The sequence below is a fragment of the Lactuca sativa genome, chromosome 4, assembly GCF_002870075.4.
Source record: "Lactuca sativa cultivar Salinas chromosome 4, Lsat_Salinas_v11, whole genome shotgun sequence".
Classification (NCBI taxonomy): Eukaryota; Viridiplantae; Streptophyta; class Magnoliopsida; order Asterales; family Asteraceae; genus Lactuca; species Lactuca sativa.
Genome location: NC_056626.2, coordinates 394,230,548 through 394,247,455, shown reverse-complemented (window position 1 = coordinate 394,247,455; position 16,908 = coordinate 394,230,548). Strand labels below are relative to the sequence as shown.

Genomic DNA, 16,908 nt, shown 5'->3' with positions numbered 1-16,908 from the left:
TAGTCTAATATTTACCGTGACCAACTATTAGTCTTAGTATTATTATTATTATATAAGCGTTAAACAATATTTTCCAACCACTATGTACAGACAGGGGCCAGACATAAAACACCGGAGGGCAGGACCATTTTGGCATATAGCACTTCTGAAATCCAACAACCCTATGCGGCCATTTCATCTTTATTACTTCAAAAAGAGTTACAAGAGTTGACCTAGACTATTACATTGACAAAAATGCTTAGCCCTGAAACCCGGGTGTTACAGTTCTCATTTAAGTATAATGAATATACTAAAGTAACTAAAAATTATTAAATTCCCAATCTTAGTTACTTTAGGAAAATGTGAATAAGGTGCTAATCCATGAAATTACACTTTGCACTTTGATTAAGTCGTTAGTGGAGCATGTGTGGTTAACTAGCACACTAACCAAGACATATCAAGGTAGGCAAAGGGTGAATTAATGGTTATCATAGTATCGATGGAGCGTGTGTGGTTAACCGGCACATCGATTGAGGGGTAATACATTAAGGGTACCAAGTAATTTGCATGGTTACTTCACACCTTGTTTTGTGATCCTCGGTATCCCAGTCACAAAACTTGAAGGGCACACTCGAGATTGAAACATGCCATCGAAAAAGTTCAATGAATCTCAAAGAATCTAGGAGTTTCTAAACCAATTAAAACCTAATTAAATATTTTGTTTTTCATGGTGGAAATTGCTGAATCGTCATTCACGTACCTTCAAATATCTTATAGCTTAGATTACGGAATCCCTCTTATAAGTTATAAAATATTGTGTTAGGTCCTAGCCTTAATATTACATTTGGGTGTTTTATTAAGGACTATCTCTATATCTAATCTAATATATTCTTTCTTATAGCTTAGATTACGGAATCCCTCTTACAAGTTATAAAATATTGTGCAGACAAGAAGTGGCAACCAATTATGCAGCCACGACAACAATACCTACGTAACCAAAATCTTCATGGTGCAATCAGTGTAACCGTCATCATCCAGGTGACTATTTTGTCTGCACAAAGTGCAAGAAAAAGGGGCATACTACTAGTTACTACAGGAGCGCAACACTTGCAACAATGAATCAGGGAACAAATACTAGAGCACGCCATGGTGATGGAAGAAAGTGCTATGAGTGTGGGGAGGTTGGACACATCAAGAAAGAATGTCCAAAGTTAAAGAGTCAAGGAGGCATAGGACGTGGCAGGGCTTTTGTGATCGGAAGTAGAGAGGCTATCCAGGACCCTTCGGTCGTATCTGGTACGTTTCTTATAGATAATTTATATGCTGCTATACTTTTCGACTCTGGAGCAGATCGAAGTTTTATAACTCCGACGTTTACAAAATTGTTAAGTCATAAGTCTAGCAGATTAAAAGAAATCTATGAAGTAGAAATCGCTAACGGCCAAACTGAGAAAACACATGAAATCCTAGAAAAGTTTATGTTAACTCTTAATAACTACCCTTTTCACGTCAACCTCATGTCAATGCCTATCGATAGTTTTGATGTCATAATTGGCATGGATTGGTTATATTCACACCGCGCCGAAATTCTATGTCATGAAAAAGCTATACGAATACCCTTACCAAACGGTGAAGCCCTGATTATCTATGGTGATAAATGTGGTAAGAATCTCAAAGTCATCTCTTGTACTAAGACCCAGAAATATCTACATAAGAAATGTAGCGCATTCTTAGCCCACATTGTAGATAAGAAGAGAAAGACAAAAGAAATCAAGGACATACCTCAAGTATGTGATTTCCCTAACGTGTTTCCTAAAGATCTACCTGAAATACCTCCCGTCCGACAAGTCGAGTTTCGAATCGACTTAATTCCAGGAGCAACGCCAGTAGCGAAATCTGCTTATCGGTTGGCTCCATCTGAAATGCAAGAATTGTCTAGCCAACTACAAGAACTTCTTAATAAAGGATTTATCCGACCAAGTTTTTCACCTTGGGGAGCACCAATCTTGTTTGTCAAGAAGAAGGATGGATCCTTTCGAATGTGTATTGATTATCGGGAGCTGAACAAGCTAACGATCAAGAATCGTTATCCGCTTCCGAGAATTGATGATCAATTCGATCAACTGCAAGGATCCAACTACTACTCAAAAATAGATCTCAGATCAGGATACCATAAACTCAGAGTACAAGAAGACGACATTCCAAAAACAGCATTTAGAAATCGTTATGGTCATTATGAGTTCTTAGTGTTAGGGGTCAGAAATGGCGTCGACCAAGTCCTTGCATGATGGCTGGAGTACCACAATAGAATGCCTGGTCCTGGAGGGCTGAATGCGCTATATGGGTAAGGTTGCGCCTTTTCTAACACCAATTGGTTTTAGATCAACCGGCAACGCTGATGCTCAACACTTAGTTATGTCTTCTGGATTGACCAATGCCCCAGTAGTGTTTATGGATCTCATGAATCGTGTTTGCAAACCATACATGGATAAATTCATGATAGTATTTATCGATGATATATTGATATATTCATGAACCAAGGAAGAAAATGGTCAACACCTGCAAATAATCTTGGAACTACTAAGAAAAGAAAAGTTGTACGCCAAATTCTCAAAGTGTGAGTTTTGGATTAGAGAAGTACAATTTTTAGGTCATGTAGTTAGCAACAAAGGAATTTATGTTGACCCATCCAAAGTTGAAGCAATCAGGAATAGGGAAGCACCAAAGACGCCAACAGAAGTGCATCAATTCCTACGACTTGTTGGCTATTACCGCAGATTCATAGAGAATTTCTCCAAAATAGCCAAGCCGCTTACAACACTAACCTAGAAGGATACGAAGTTCAACTGGGAAGACAAACAAGAAGCTGCTTTTCTCCAAATGTTGTGTAGTGCACCAATCCTATCCCTTCCAAAGGGGATAGAAGATTTCGTCGTATATTACGACGCATCAAATCAAGGATTGGGATGTGTGTTGATGCAACGTGGAAAGGTTATCGCCTATGCATCACGACAACTTAAGCTGCATGAGAATAATTACACTACCCATGATCTTGAATTGGGAGTTGTAGTTTTTGCACTAAAAATCTGGAGACATTACTTATACGGTACTAAGTGTACTATTTTTACCGACCACAAGAGTCTGCAGCATATCTTCGACCAGAAAGACCTTAATATGAGACAACGAAGATGGGTCAAATTGGTGAATTATTACGAATGTGAGATTCGTTATAATCCCAGAAAGGCAAACATGGTAGCAGATGCCTTGAGCTGGAAAGAATATATCCCGTCGGGTACGAGCATTAACTATAACTATCCATTCTAACTTTACCACACAAATTAGAGAAGCTCAACTTGAGGCTCTAAAAGAAGAAAACATCAAGAATGAAGCTTTGCGAGGAATGGAAAAGAAACTTATACAAAGAGATGACGGAACGCGACACTTTATGAACCGAATTTGGACACCTAAGTTCGGTGGAGTCAGGAACTTGGTCTTAGAAGAAGCCCACAAGTCCAGATATTCCGTGCATCCAGGCTCTGAAAAAATGTACTTAGGTTTAAAAGTACATTATTGGTGGCGAAACATGAAGGCGGAAATTGCTACTTATGTAAGCAAATGCTTGACTTATTCTAGAGTAAAGGCAGAACATCAAAAGCCTTCAGGTTTACTTCAACAACCGGAAATACCTAAATGGAAATGGGAGCCGATATCAATGGACTTCATCACTAAGTTACCTAAAATTCCTAGTGGGTTCGACACTATTTGGGTAATAGTCGATAGGTTGACTAAGTCCGCCCAATTCTTACCAATTAAGGAGAACGACAAGATGGAAAAGCTGACTAGGGTTTATATTAAGCAAAATTGTTAGATTGCATGGAGTTCCAAATTCTATTATTTTTGACCAAGGTAGTAGATTCAGTTCACGATTTTGGCGATCTCTACAAAAATCCTTAGGAACACGTCTAGATATGAGCACATCTTACCATCCTCAAACTGATGGTCAGAGTGAGAGAACCATTCAGACTTTAGAATATATCCTCCAAGCCTGTGTTATTGACTTTGGATATGCATGGGATACTCATTTACCATTAATTGAGTTTTCCTACAACAATAGTCATCAGACCAACATCAAGGGTGCACTGTTTGAAGCTCTTTATGGACGAAAATGTCCTTCCCCAATATGTTGGGCAGAAGTTGGAGATTCGCAAATGGCCAGAGAACGTACAGGCGATAGCTTACGTACTGGACCAGAAATAATCCACGAGACAACTGAAAAGATTGTGCACATTAAGGATCGATTAAAGGTTGCACGTGATCGTGAAAAGAGTTATGCTGACGTAAGACGCAAACCTTTAGAATTCCAAGTTAGAGATAAAGTAATGGTGAAGGTCTCTCCTTGGTAAGGCGTAATTCGATTCGGGAAACGAGGTAAACTAAACCCACGGTATATAGGACCTTTTTAAATTCTAGCAAGAATTGGTCCTGTCGCATACCAACTCAATTTGCCTCAAGAGCTAAGTAATATACACAATGTTTTTCACATATCAAATCTCAAAAGATGTCTATCTGATGACACTATTGTTGTACCTCTCGACGAGATACAAGTCAATACCAAACTCAACTTCGTAGAAGAACCTGTCGAGATCATGGATCGAGAAGTCAAACAATTAAAGCAAAGTCATATTCCTATAGTGAAAGTTCGATGGAACTCTTTACGAGGACCTGAATTTACTTAGGAACGTGAAGATCAGATGAAAGCAAAATACCCCCAACTATATGACAAAACCTTATCCATAAGATAAATTTCGGGACGAAATTGTTCTAACGGGGGGAGAACGTAACACTAGTCAAAATAGGTCAATAACAATCACATGTGATTATGCCAATCATGTAATGTGATAAATGTAATATGTATTTCATGATAAATTCTAATAAAAATTTGAACTTTCTTTATGATATAACTCAAAGTATACGTCCATACGATTCCAAAAATATAGAGAACGTCTGAATCCGACTTCGCATGAAGAAGTTATGATAAACCGAACACTATAAATCTCTATAATAAGAGGAATTTAAAATACACGTAGAATTAGCTATTGGAGTCTAAAATAGAGTTGTAGTACTTGTAAATACCTACCTGTGGATATAAAGAACGTCAAAAATGTTGTTCGTATGCAAAAGTTACTACCTTCCGAAGTTGCAGTTGTCTAAGAGCATGAGACGTGGCAGGAAACCCTAATTGTGTGGATTCACGACGTGAACCTTAAATTCACGACGTGAAAGTAGTCCAGAACACATTTTCGGATCTAGAAGGTACGTGACGAGGATATGAAGGGATAAGTTCAATCCCCACAACGTGGACATCAAATTCATGACGTGAAACTGGAATTGTGACACCTTCCGAAACTAGGAACGCAAATGGCAAGTTTACGAGGATAAGATCCTAAGTCACGACATGGGGGGTCCAAAACCCTCGATGTGGGGTTCCAAAATCCCTACTATAAATAGCAGGTCCGACTTCAACCATTCTTACACCTAAACGTTTTCCTCCTCTCACCTTTGCTGAAACCATCTTGCATCCCAAGCCCCGACGACCTTGTATGCTGACCGTTTTTGCTTAGATTACATAAAATCACGCTACTAGGATGAGTTTCACGGCCCCACTTGCTAAAATTTCCGGGGGAAAAATTCATGCTAAATATTGTATACACGATAATATTATGTCTAAATAATAGTGTATTAGTATCAACATAGACATTTATATTAATCGGGATATAGTTGTTCTAAATATAATATTTTGGATATATACAACTATTGTCAACTTGTTAGCATACTATTGTTATAGAAATATATTAATGTAGATCTTGAGTTATACTTAAGATTCTATATTTGTTGTGTGCGATATAGTTCTGAAGTTATATTCGGAAGTTCTATATGTTAAAAAGTATGTATGTTGTTATTGTTGGTTTTATGTCAATATAAAACTTGTTATGTTATATGTTGTTGTTGTTATTGGTTTTATGTCAAGATAAAACCTGGTTTTACTTCAAGTTATAGCTGTTATATTGCCTAAATGTTATGAAGTTAGGAGTAATGTTTAAAAGCATAGTCTAGTAACTTAGGGTTTTAAACATGAATATGCTTTTGTTATTAGAGCTATAGGAAGTCGTTGAAGTCTACATGAATAATTGTATTCATCAACTAAGATTGGGGATCCTAGTCGAAATCCTATGAACTGTAACCATTAATCCCGTATGAGCGAGGAAGTCGTGTATAATTAGTATACGGGTTAACAACCCCACTTGTGATTGTTAGCTATAGTCAACATAAGCGTGTGACGAATTATCCTTTTACTTGTTATTGTTCCAGCGTCGATGAAGCCCGCGGTATTGTTCTCATGGAAATCATGAGTTTATTGTTTCTCATGGAAATCATGAGTGTGTTTTATCAGAGGTATTGTGTCATAGCAGCGGTTACAGGCTCATGGTAGTGATTTGTTAGAAACATTATACTTTGTTGTTATACAAGTATTAATGTTATGTATAAGTTCCCCTTACTTATACCTTAGGTTAAAGGAACATTTAGGTATAACACTTATTTGATAAGTAGACTATTATACCGGATATATATACTAAATGTTGGAGAGTCAAAATGATACTTTCAAAACTATACTTTTGAACTCATAAAAAGTATTATTTTTATATGGAGTCAAAACCTGTGAACTCACCAACTTTATGTTGACGTATTTTAAAATGCATGTGTTTTCGGGAACTTGAAAAGCTGGTATGTATTCGAACAGGAGAAGTTTTACTATTATCTTTCTGTTCATAAAGAAGTATTCTATAGTCGGATATTATGTAATAGGTACTAGGAAAACAATAATGTAACTTTCAATCATCAATAAAGGTATGTATTATCTTTAGTACTGTTCAATGTATGTTATATAACTGTTATACGAAGAATGACGTTACACCAAACGGTGTTTCCGCCGACGGCCAGGGTGTGACACCGAAATCAACTTTCATTGAGAACCTTCTTAGACCGCAAACAGCTTGGAACGAATACTCTTTTCCTCGGGTAGAGTTCTAGGCCGAAATCTCGCAAACCGCCTATCTTTCCTTCATACTTAAGATACATAATATGAATCACTTTCATTCTTACACCTTCATTTACAAAAATTTCTCTCCATCCTCTCTCAATTTCGAACCTCCTTCTCTCTCAAAAATAAAGATTTACAAACTCCAAAAGATCATCTTCTACCAAATAATTAAAAGTTTTGGTAAGTATCATATATTATTTAGTGTTAATATAACATTTTATTAATCATTTCACTAATTTTAAGTACAATATAGTGTGTATAATATTATTAGGATACATTTGATACAACGTCTTTTAACCCGGGAATCATCACAACCATGTCGTAACCAACCTAGAACACGCACCTGAGGTGAGTTCATACCTCTACGTTTTCATGATTTTTCACTATTTTAGGGCGGGGGGGGGGAATACAAATGTAACAAAAGAAAATTTGTGTAAATATCTAAATATTTTCAATATTTATTAATCGTTTCTGTTGTTTAAAATTTATATTTATATATGTATAAATTATATAATTAGGGTTCAGCAGGCTTAGAATTGATAAATTGACTCCATTTTTTGTTCCTTGTTTGGTTGTGGGCTTAGGGTAGAATTATTTATTCGACTGTCTATTTAATCATAATTATATAAATATTATGTGTATATAAGTATAAAATCATTTAAAACTGGTAAAAATATATAAATTTTGCAAACTATTTTAGTACAATTGAGACATAAATGTTAAATTTCTTAGAATAATTGTATTATAGATTTTTCAATTTAAACTTGTCGAAATATTAACAATACAAAGGTTTTCATTTCAGTAAAATACAAACCTATAAACCATAATAGGTATAGTTTATGGAACTTACATGTTGCATTTCAAAGTTCAGATTACAATACGGAAAACAAACATATAAACTGTAATCGGTATAGTTTATGGATCATATACACTACTTTACATATTCAAAATATATTACAGAAAACAAACATATAAACTATAATAAATATAGTTTATGAGATATACTTAAAGCTTGTCCATTTCAAAGTAACTTTTCATTATTCTACACGTAGCAGTCAATATAGCATTTGTGAGACACACTTCACGTACTTATCTAAGTACCAACCAATCCTAAAATTATAATCCGAGTCTCCTAGAGGGAGAGCGTGAAACTTGTGTATAGATCTATACGTGGATGACAATACCGCACCTTGACTGCTCACTACAGTTAGGCCGACATGCCTTGTGTGAAAAATGTCGTACCGATTTCGACACTTGAACAACGTCGTGTTCAGGCCATCTTAGGTCATCAAGCATGGTTATAATAACTCACAATTTGGTATTGAACAATACGATTAGTGTATAAATAAGTAAACAATTTCAAATAATTTTATTAAATAATTAAACTATAATACATTATTTTACAAGTACAACCGGTGAATCTAGACATTTACCATTACACAATTTTCATACAAGTACAAATACAGAATAGTATTCCACTACAAAGAAAACATACTTTTCATGGTTTTGTATGAATTTAAAACTACTTTATATCATGTCAGAGTATAATAACAATTACACGTTTTGAGTACAACACATTACAACAGAAAATATAGGATTTTATGGGAAAACGTACTTATATTTTCAAGGAACAAACAACATATATCAATAACAACATGCTTTTTAACTCACCAACTTAATTTTTGACACTCTTTTCAAAACTGCTTGTATTCTCAGGAAATCAGTAAACAGGTATCCACAGGTTTTGAGAAGACGGAACTTGTTTGACTCATGTCTTTTAACTTTTGCTATACATTTTGGTGTCAAGTATACATTGATTTGAGTACGAATGTAAGACTATACTTTATGAATGTAATGGTTATTGTACTTTGATTACTATTATGCAATTTTTGTGATACTGTTCATGATGTCCTCTGCCCCCGAACGGTTCTGCCGTTTTGGTTTGGAGGCGTGACAAATTGGTATGAGAGCATTGTTTGTAGTGAACTATGTATATCAAACACACAAGATATACAACTATAAATACAATGAGCCTGAAAGCGCTCTAACTAAAAGTATACTTTTAAAATACGAGTATATTGTAAAAGTATACAAACATGCATACATACCAGAAACAATATCATAGTAAGAACTACATAAAAGTATTTGGATGAGTTGGACGCTGCAGTTAAACCTGGATAGTTACGTAATCATATCTGGGATAAATATAGCCTGATCAACTATATTTATTTGAGATATGAGCAACATGTGTTTGGGAGTGATAATGGTGTTGCAACAAGTCTACAACTTACCAAATCTATATACTAGAAAAATTTAAGAACAAAACATTAATTTAAAATACTATAAGAGTATTTTATAGCATTATAACATTGAAACAACAATATCCAAGAAAGTATTTCTTACTAGAATCAATCATGTGAAAACAAAGGACTCATATTGGTAGATCTATAATTACAAAGTGTATACAAGAGTTATGTATAATTAAGATTGTACAGACTTAGAATTGGTGATTTAGCTTTAATTCATGTTCCTTGTTTGGTTGTGGACTTAGAGTAGAATCATTTATTCGAAGGTCAATTTGGTTTTAGTTATATATAATTCGTATGCACTATATGATTATAGGGGGGCCCAATATGAGTTATACTATACAAATTCCTTAGAAGTGATCCTGCTGTCTTCCAAGCAATAGTAACCGCCGCCGTGGCTGCCGCAATGATGCAAATTAACGCCAGTTGTACTAGTGGAGCTGGTAGTGGTGCTCACAACTCAAATCATGGGGAAAGTCTTCGACACCCAAGGGAGTGTTCTTATAAAGATTTCTCGAATGCTAAGCCCAAATGCTTTGATGGCACTAGAGGTGTCATTGCTCTGACTCGCTGGTTCGAGAAAACCGAATCAGTGTTTGAAATTTGTGCATGCCCTGAAGCTAGCAAGGTAAAATTTGCAGCATTCACTTTCTTGGATAGAGCCCTTTCTTGGTGGAACAGCTATGTCAAGGCGTTATTTCTCCCAGTAGCCATTGCCATGAGCTGGGAAGACTTAACAGTTCTGATGCTGGCAGAATATTGTCCCAGAGGTTGAAATACAAAAGTTAGAGCAGGAACTTTGGAGTCTAACGATAAAGGACTTTGATATTGCTGCTTATACTGCCAAATTTAGTGACCTGGCTCTTCTGTGTCCCGGGATGGTCACCCCAGAGAGTAAGAAGGTGGAGAGGTATATCTGGGGGTTAACTCCCCCGAATCAAGGACACGTTATTGCCAACAATCCACTTACATTCGATAGTGCCAAGTGTCTGGCTCAGACAGTAGTAGATCATGGAGTTCGTCAACGCTCCATGCTAGCCGTTTCTACAAAACCTGAAGAAGGAGGTAACAAAAAGAAGTTTTGGAACAAACGAAAGAGGAAATCGTAACAAGAGACTTCTAAGAATCAACAAAGTATTGCAGTACACACTGCTATTGTTTCCGTTGTTATTCATGCTTCTGTCCCTACCACTGTTTCCACTACTCCAGCAACCCCAAGTCAATATGTTGGAACATTACCAAACTATAATAATTGAAACTTCCATCACATAAGAGTTTGCAGGGAAATGCACTACAAAAACTGCAATATGAAGGGGCACACCGCCCGTTTAAAACGCCAATACAACCCATTTCCCAAGTTCCTAGCGTGGGAGTAAGTCAAGCTTGTTACGGGTGTGGGGAAGTAGGACATTTCAAAAAAGATCTTCCTAAGCCAAAGAATGTTGGCGGTGTAGGAAGGGTTTTGGCAATTGTCCATGAAGAAGCAATAACAGAGGCTACCGTGGTTACTGGTACGTTTCTTCTCAACAATTCTTATGCATGCATTCTTTTTTATAGTCGTACGGAGAAAAGCTTTGTGAGCCATAAATTCAAACATCTACTAAAACAAAATCCCCAATCATTAAAAGATACAATCACAATAGAGATGGGAAACGAAAAGAACGGGAGCACAAACGACATATACATAGGATGCACACTTACTCCAAACAACTATTCCTTACAAATTGACCTTATGTCGGTCTCATTTAAAAGTTTTGAGATTATCATCGGCATGGATTGGTTAATTCTTCACCGTGATGATATCCTATGTTATGAAAAGTCTATTCGTCTTAATCATCCAAGTAACGAATCTCTCGTTATCTATGGCGACAAACCCGGTGCGAATCTTGAAATTATTTCTTGCGTCAAGGCCCAGAAGTATCTTCGCAAAGATTATTGTGCCTTTTTAGCTCACATGGTTGATAAAACACAAGAAGTGAAAAACATCAAGTATATTCCTGAAGTCTATGATTTCCCTGATGTATTCCCCGAAGATCTCTCAGGAGTTCCTCCTGAACGCCAAGTCGAATTCAGAATCGACTTGATTCTCGGAGCTACCTTCGTAGCTAAATCCCCATACCGTTTAGCACTGTCAGAGATGCAAGAACTATCCATCCAATTAAACTAACTTCTAAGCAAAGGCTTCATTAGACCGAGCTTCTCACCCTAGGGAGCATCGATCCTGGTCGTGAAAAAGAAGGATGGATCGTTCCGAATGTGCATAAACTACCACGAACTAAACAAGCTTACCGTTAAAAACCGATACCCTATGCCACGCATTGACGACCTCTTCGATCAACTTCAAGGAACCAATTTCTTCTCCAAGATTGACCTAAGATCAGGATAGCATCAGTTACGAGTCCAGAAGGCCGATATTCCAAAGACCGCTTTTAGAACTCGCTACAGTCACCATGAATTCGTAGTGATGCCCTTTGGTCTAACGAATGTGCCTGCAATGTTCATGAACCTGATGAACCGTGTGTGTCGAACTTACTTAGACAAGTTTGTTGTAGCTTTCATTGACGATATACTGGTCTATTTCCGAAGTAAGGAAGAATACAGCCAACACTTACGAAAAGTCTTGGAAACCGTAAGGGAAGAGAAATTGTATGTGAAGTTCTTGAAGTGCAAATTCTGGATCCGGAAGGTATATATCTTAGTTCATGCAGCCAGCAAGGAAGGGATACATGATAATCCCTCCAAGATTAAAGCTATCAAAAACTAGGTGACTCTATGAACCACGACAGAGATTCGTCAATTTTTAGGTATCGCTGGCTATTACAGAAGGTTCATCCAAAACTTCTCCAAAATCGCAAAACCCCTCACTACTCTGACTCGAAGGGCGTAACCTTCCATTGGGAGGAGAAACAAGAAAATTCTTTCCAGACACTGAAGTGAGCCCTCTACAGTGCCCCAATCCTGTCCCTCTAAGAAGGGACATAACATTTCTTAGTTTTACTGTGATGCATCCATGCAAGGGCTAGACTGCGCTCTTATGCAACGAGGAAAGGTCATATCCTATGCCTCGAGAAAGCTTAAGAACCACAAGGTCAACTATACCACACACGACCTTGAACTGGGAGCATTGGTTTTTGTTCTGAAGATCTAAAGGCATTATCTTTATGGTACGAAATGTATAGTCTTCACAGATCATAAAAGCCTCCAGCACATCTTCGATAAAAAAGAACTGAACATGAGGCAAAGACGATGGGTAGATCTACTCAACAATTATGAATGCAAGATTCGCTATCATCCCGACAAGGTTAATGTAGTAGCAGATGCCCTTAGTCGGAAAGAGTACTCGGGCCACCGAGGAAAGTCTCTAACTATGAAAATTCATTCACATCTATCCACTCAGATTAAAGAGGCTCAACTGGAAGCCTTAAAAGCCAAGAACATGACAGGTGAAGCCTTAAGAGGAATGGAAAAGAACTTGGAAATCTAGGGTGATGAAGTTCATTATCTAATGAATCGGATCTGGACACCGAATTTTGGTGCCTACAGAGATGTTGTCATGAACAAAGACCATAAAACTCGAAACTCCGTTCATCCAGGTTTAGACAAGATGTATCTGGACGTCAAGAATCTCTATTGGTGGCCAAACATGAAAGTTGAAATTGCTACCTATGTGGGCAAGTGCCTAACTTGCGCCAAAGTCAAGGTAAAACATCAAAAGCCCTCAGGTTTATTACATCAACCAGAAATACCTAAGTGGAAGTGGGAGCGGATTACAATGGATTTCATAACCAAGTTACCCAGGACAACGGGTGGTCATGACACCATTTGGGTGATCGTCGACATATTAACCAAATCCGAACACTTCCTGCCGATAAAAGAAATGGACAAAATGGAGAAGTTAACAAGGATGTACAATAAAGAGATAGTACGATTGCATGATGTGCCAATTGTTGGAGATAGTGTTTAAGCCCATAACTATATGTGGTATGTACTTGACCCAACCCGACATGGTCCATTTAGGTTGCACTTCACCCGAACAATTTACGCATAATCTTTTGAGAATAGTATAAGTTATGATTTATTAATATATTATAAGTTCTAATATATTAATATAAAATCATATTATTTAATTAGTGTTGATCTATAATTAATTTAGAGATCAAAAGTATGACTAATTAAATATGGGCTGTTATAATTATATAGTGTGGGCTAATGCTTATTTGGAATGGGGTAGGCTTGCATGGAAAGTCCATGGATACTCCATGGAGCTTTAACCCATGGATCTTATGGAAATGAAAAGACATGGGTATTAGGGTTTACATGGATGTAACCCTAATCCACCACACTATATAAAGGAGGCTTTGATTCTTGAAATTGCACTAGTTGATGTGTGTAAACTAAGAGGGCCGATTTCAAGAAGGTTATAACTATTCTCTCAAGTTTCCAAGTTTGTGGTGATTCGTGACATCCATTTGAGGCAGCCACATTTTTGGTGCTAGGCTCTCAAACTCCAAGCAATCAACTACGACTACAATGTAAGTAATTCTACTAGCTTTATTTGATTCAAGTACCCCATGCCATGCTAGTTAGGATAAGAACCTTGGAAAAATGATTATTTTCATGTATTTTAGTCCAACATAGATCCAAGATTTCTAGGGTTGCATGTACACCATAGGTGTGTTAGAATGCTCAAAACCCATCAGTGGTTTTAGAGCCTAGGCTTGTTTACTTGATACTTGATGCAAAGTACTTGAAAATCGAAGTTTTCATTCTCTACACGTATGAACTCACCGAGTGCATGGGGGGACTCGACGAGTCCATGAAGAAATGCATGCTACTTGCCGAGTCTGTTCATGCACTCGACGAGTAGAGGTTGCAGTGTCTAGATTTTCGAGTTTTGCTACTGTAAATGGACTAGAAACATTACCCTAAACTGTTTTGGTGTTATAAAACTTGTTTTAGATGGTGTAATGTTTATTCTAATCCATTTACAATGGCTATTATCAAAAATTAGAAGTTTTATATAATTTATTTATGATTCTTGAAATTATTGATAAACATGTTCTTGAACTTATGAACTAGATGATCATATGAATTGTTTGTAACCTCCTTGGTAGTTTAATTCTTGATCATTATGTGTTTTAATGGAGTCCATAACTTGTCCTCAAGTTATGGAAAATCAAAGGTCACACTTTAATTAAAAACCATTATAAGAACACATGAGTTATAAAAATGAATTGTCTTCATTTTAATACTCAATTAACTCATAATTTATGAGAAATGTAAAGTTTTGAAAGTTTACAAAACTTTCCCTCAAGTTTTGGAACAAGTAAAGTCATATTATAAAATTTAGTTCCAACCCTTAGAATTTTAATTATTAAAATTCAACCCTTATACTTTATAATATTATAAGTTAATAATATATATATATATATATATATATATATATATATATATATATATATATATATATATATATATATATATATATGCATAAGAATAAAGTCGTCTTACCATTAGTAGGCCTTATTCACGAAGCCGGTCTATAAGGGAGGTATAAGTTTGTTGCCTATAAAATGACAGCTTAATGGGCGTCCATTCTCACCCACCGCTTCCTTGATCGGTGGAGGGTCGTTAGCCGAAAAGGTAGGACAATGACTATAGTTCTTGTGACATCCCCAAAATCACGGCCAGAAAAGACCGGTTTGTTTATGCTTTGTTTAAAAATCAGAGTTACATTTTAAATGAAAGTGTTGCGGAATTTGTCCCAAAACAAAAATATGATAAAGATTTATCAAAAGCATTTCCATAGAAATGTATTTCATTAAAAGACTCGGGATGTCATGTTCATACAGATCAAAAGCATAAACAGTACAATATAAGCCTTACTACATTATTTCATATCTACAGGCCTATATCCGTAATCCCTCGTCCAAAACATCACACCTATGCTCATGCGCCACTACCTGTAATACATAAAACTGAGTGGGTCAGGCTTTGGAGCCTGGTGAGCACATAGGGTTTTCAACCCACAATAAATAAGTTTATTAATTTCATCGATCAACAATAACCCGATTACCCGTTCCCGTTATCCTCACTTTACGTCCCTAAACACCTATCATAAGGGACCTAGCCTAAGGATCATCATCGGGACGGACACTACTGCTAAGGGGATTGCTCAGCAATAAATGTCCTAAAGGCAACCATGTGGGGGATGGAGTACAACGGTGAACATATCGTTCACAAACACCTACAGGTTGCGAGCCTGCTAGTGTTCCACTGGACTGTCTAGAAGAGTCCGTGGTCGGCATCCATACTCCGCTAGATGACAGAATCAACAACATCAACATCGAGGCCTCTCATCATTTTATCACACATCACCTATTGCATCTACCCATGTTTTACCCCAACATTTTCGTAGATATAAAATACATATATAGTTTAAATCATTGAAAACATATATAACAACGTTCATCTAGCATAGATAGCAAGTATTCAGATAATATGCACGCATAGCACGTAATTTATATAAAATACTTCATATCTATGTGTAAGTTGAAAGTAACTATGCACTCACTTTTAAGGTGATGATTCCAAAATCGGGCAGCGCTTGCTTCTAACGATTCTATTTTCCTTCGACGAAACCTAACATTATTATCGCTAAATTTTAGTCTAATATTTACCGTGACCAACTATTAGTCTTAGTATTATTATTATTATATAAGCGTTAAACAATATTTTCCAACCACTATGTACAGACAGGGGCCAGACATAAAACACCGGAGGGCAGGACCACTTTGGCATATAGCACTTCTAAAATCCAACAACCCTATGCGGCCCTTTAAACTAGATTCCCCGTACCGCGAGTAGTTAAAAAAAATATTATAACGACACTTATATAAGTTATAATAATAGCTCAAATATTTATTATAAGTTCATAATAACAATACTAATTTTAAATATAAGCTATATTAAAATAAGGTAAGCATAACTTACTTACAAGGGGGTTTTAGCTAGGAGTCGGGCTCTGCAGGGGCAGAACTTCGTCGCTGAATCTTTCTAAGAAAGATTCGTGCAGCGCTTCAGCGCTCACTTTACTATACTAAGCTACAGAAAGAGAAGTCGAATCACGAGGGACCGAAATGCTCGGGGGATAAGGAGAGAAAGACTCTTGAATCAAGAGAATGGTGCAAGAAATATGAGAGCCCAAGGCTCTTATTTATACTAATTGAATTTTCAAAAACTACCCTCCATAATTACTTAATGACCTTTTAGTTATATAAACAACTAAACACCCCTCTATAATACTATTATAAATGGATTTAATGATATTTGTACTAAACTAATGTCGAAAGAACTCAACATTAGTCTTATAATGACCGCATCGTCGATACCTTTCTAATGATATATACATATGTATATATATGTGTACGTATACATGATTTATACTTTATTTTAATACGTAAATATGCCATTATAATTTGTAACTCGTTCATACGAACTCCGTTTTTGACGTTTTTTATATCC

At 36.5% G+C, this 16,908-nt stretch overlaps 1 protein-coding gene across 1 annotated transcript; it reads left to right on the top strand.

Annotated features, from left to right (window-relative positions):
* Positions 1–1,094: 1,094 nt before the first annotated feature.
* On the top strand, positions 1,095–4,382 carry LOC128133747 (uncharacterized). Its single transcript, XM_052771281.1, has 2 exons — positions 1,095–1,912; positions 4,094–4,382. The coding sequence occupies exons 1-2, from the start codon at positions 1,095–1,097 to the stop codon at positions 4,380–4,382; spliced, it is 1,107 nt and encodes a 368-aa protein (XP_052627241.1).
* Positions 4,383–16,908: the final 12,526 nt, after the last annotated feature.

Coding starts and splice junctions, on each gene's coding strand:
- LOC128133747 (XM_052771281.1), top strand. CDS start 1,095: ATGAATCAGGGAACAAATACTAGAGCACGCCATGGTGATGGAAGAAAG. Junction 1,913..4,093: donor CCATCTGAAATGCAAGAATT/GTCTAGCCAACT, acceptor CTACAACAATAG/TCATCAGACCAACATCAAGG.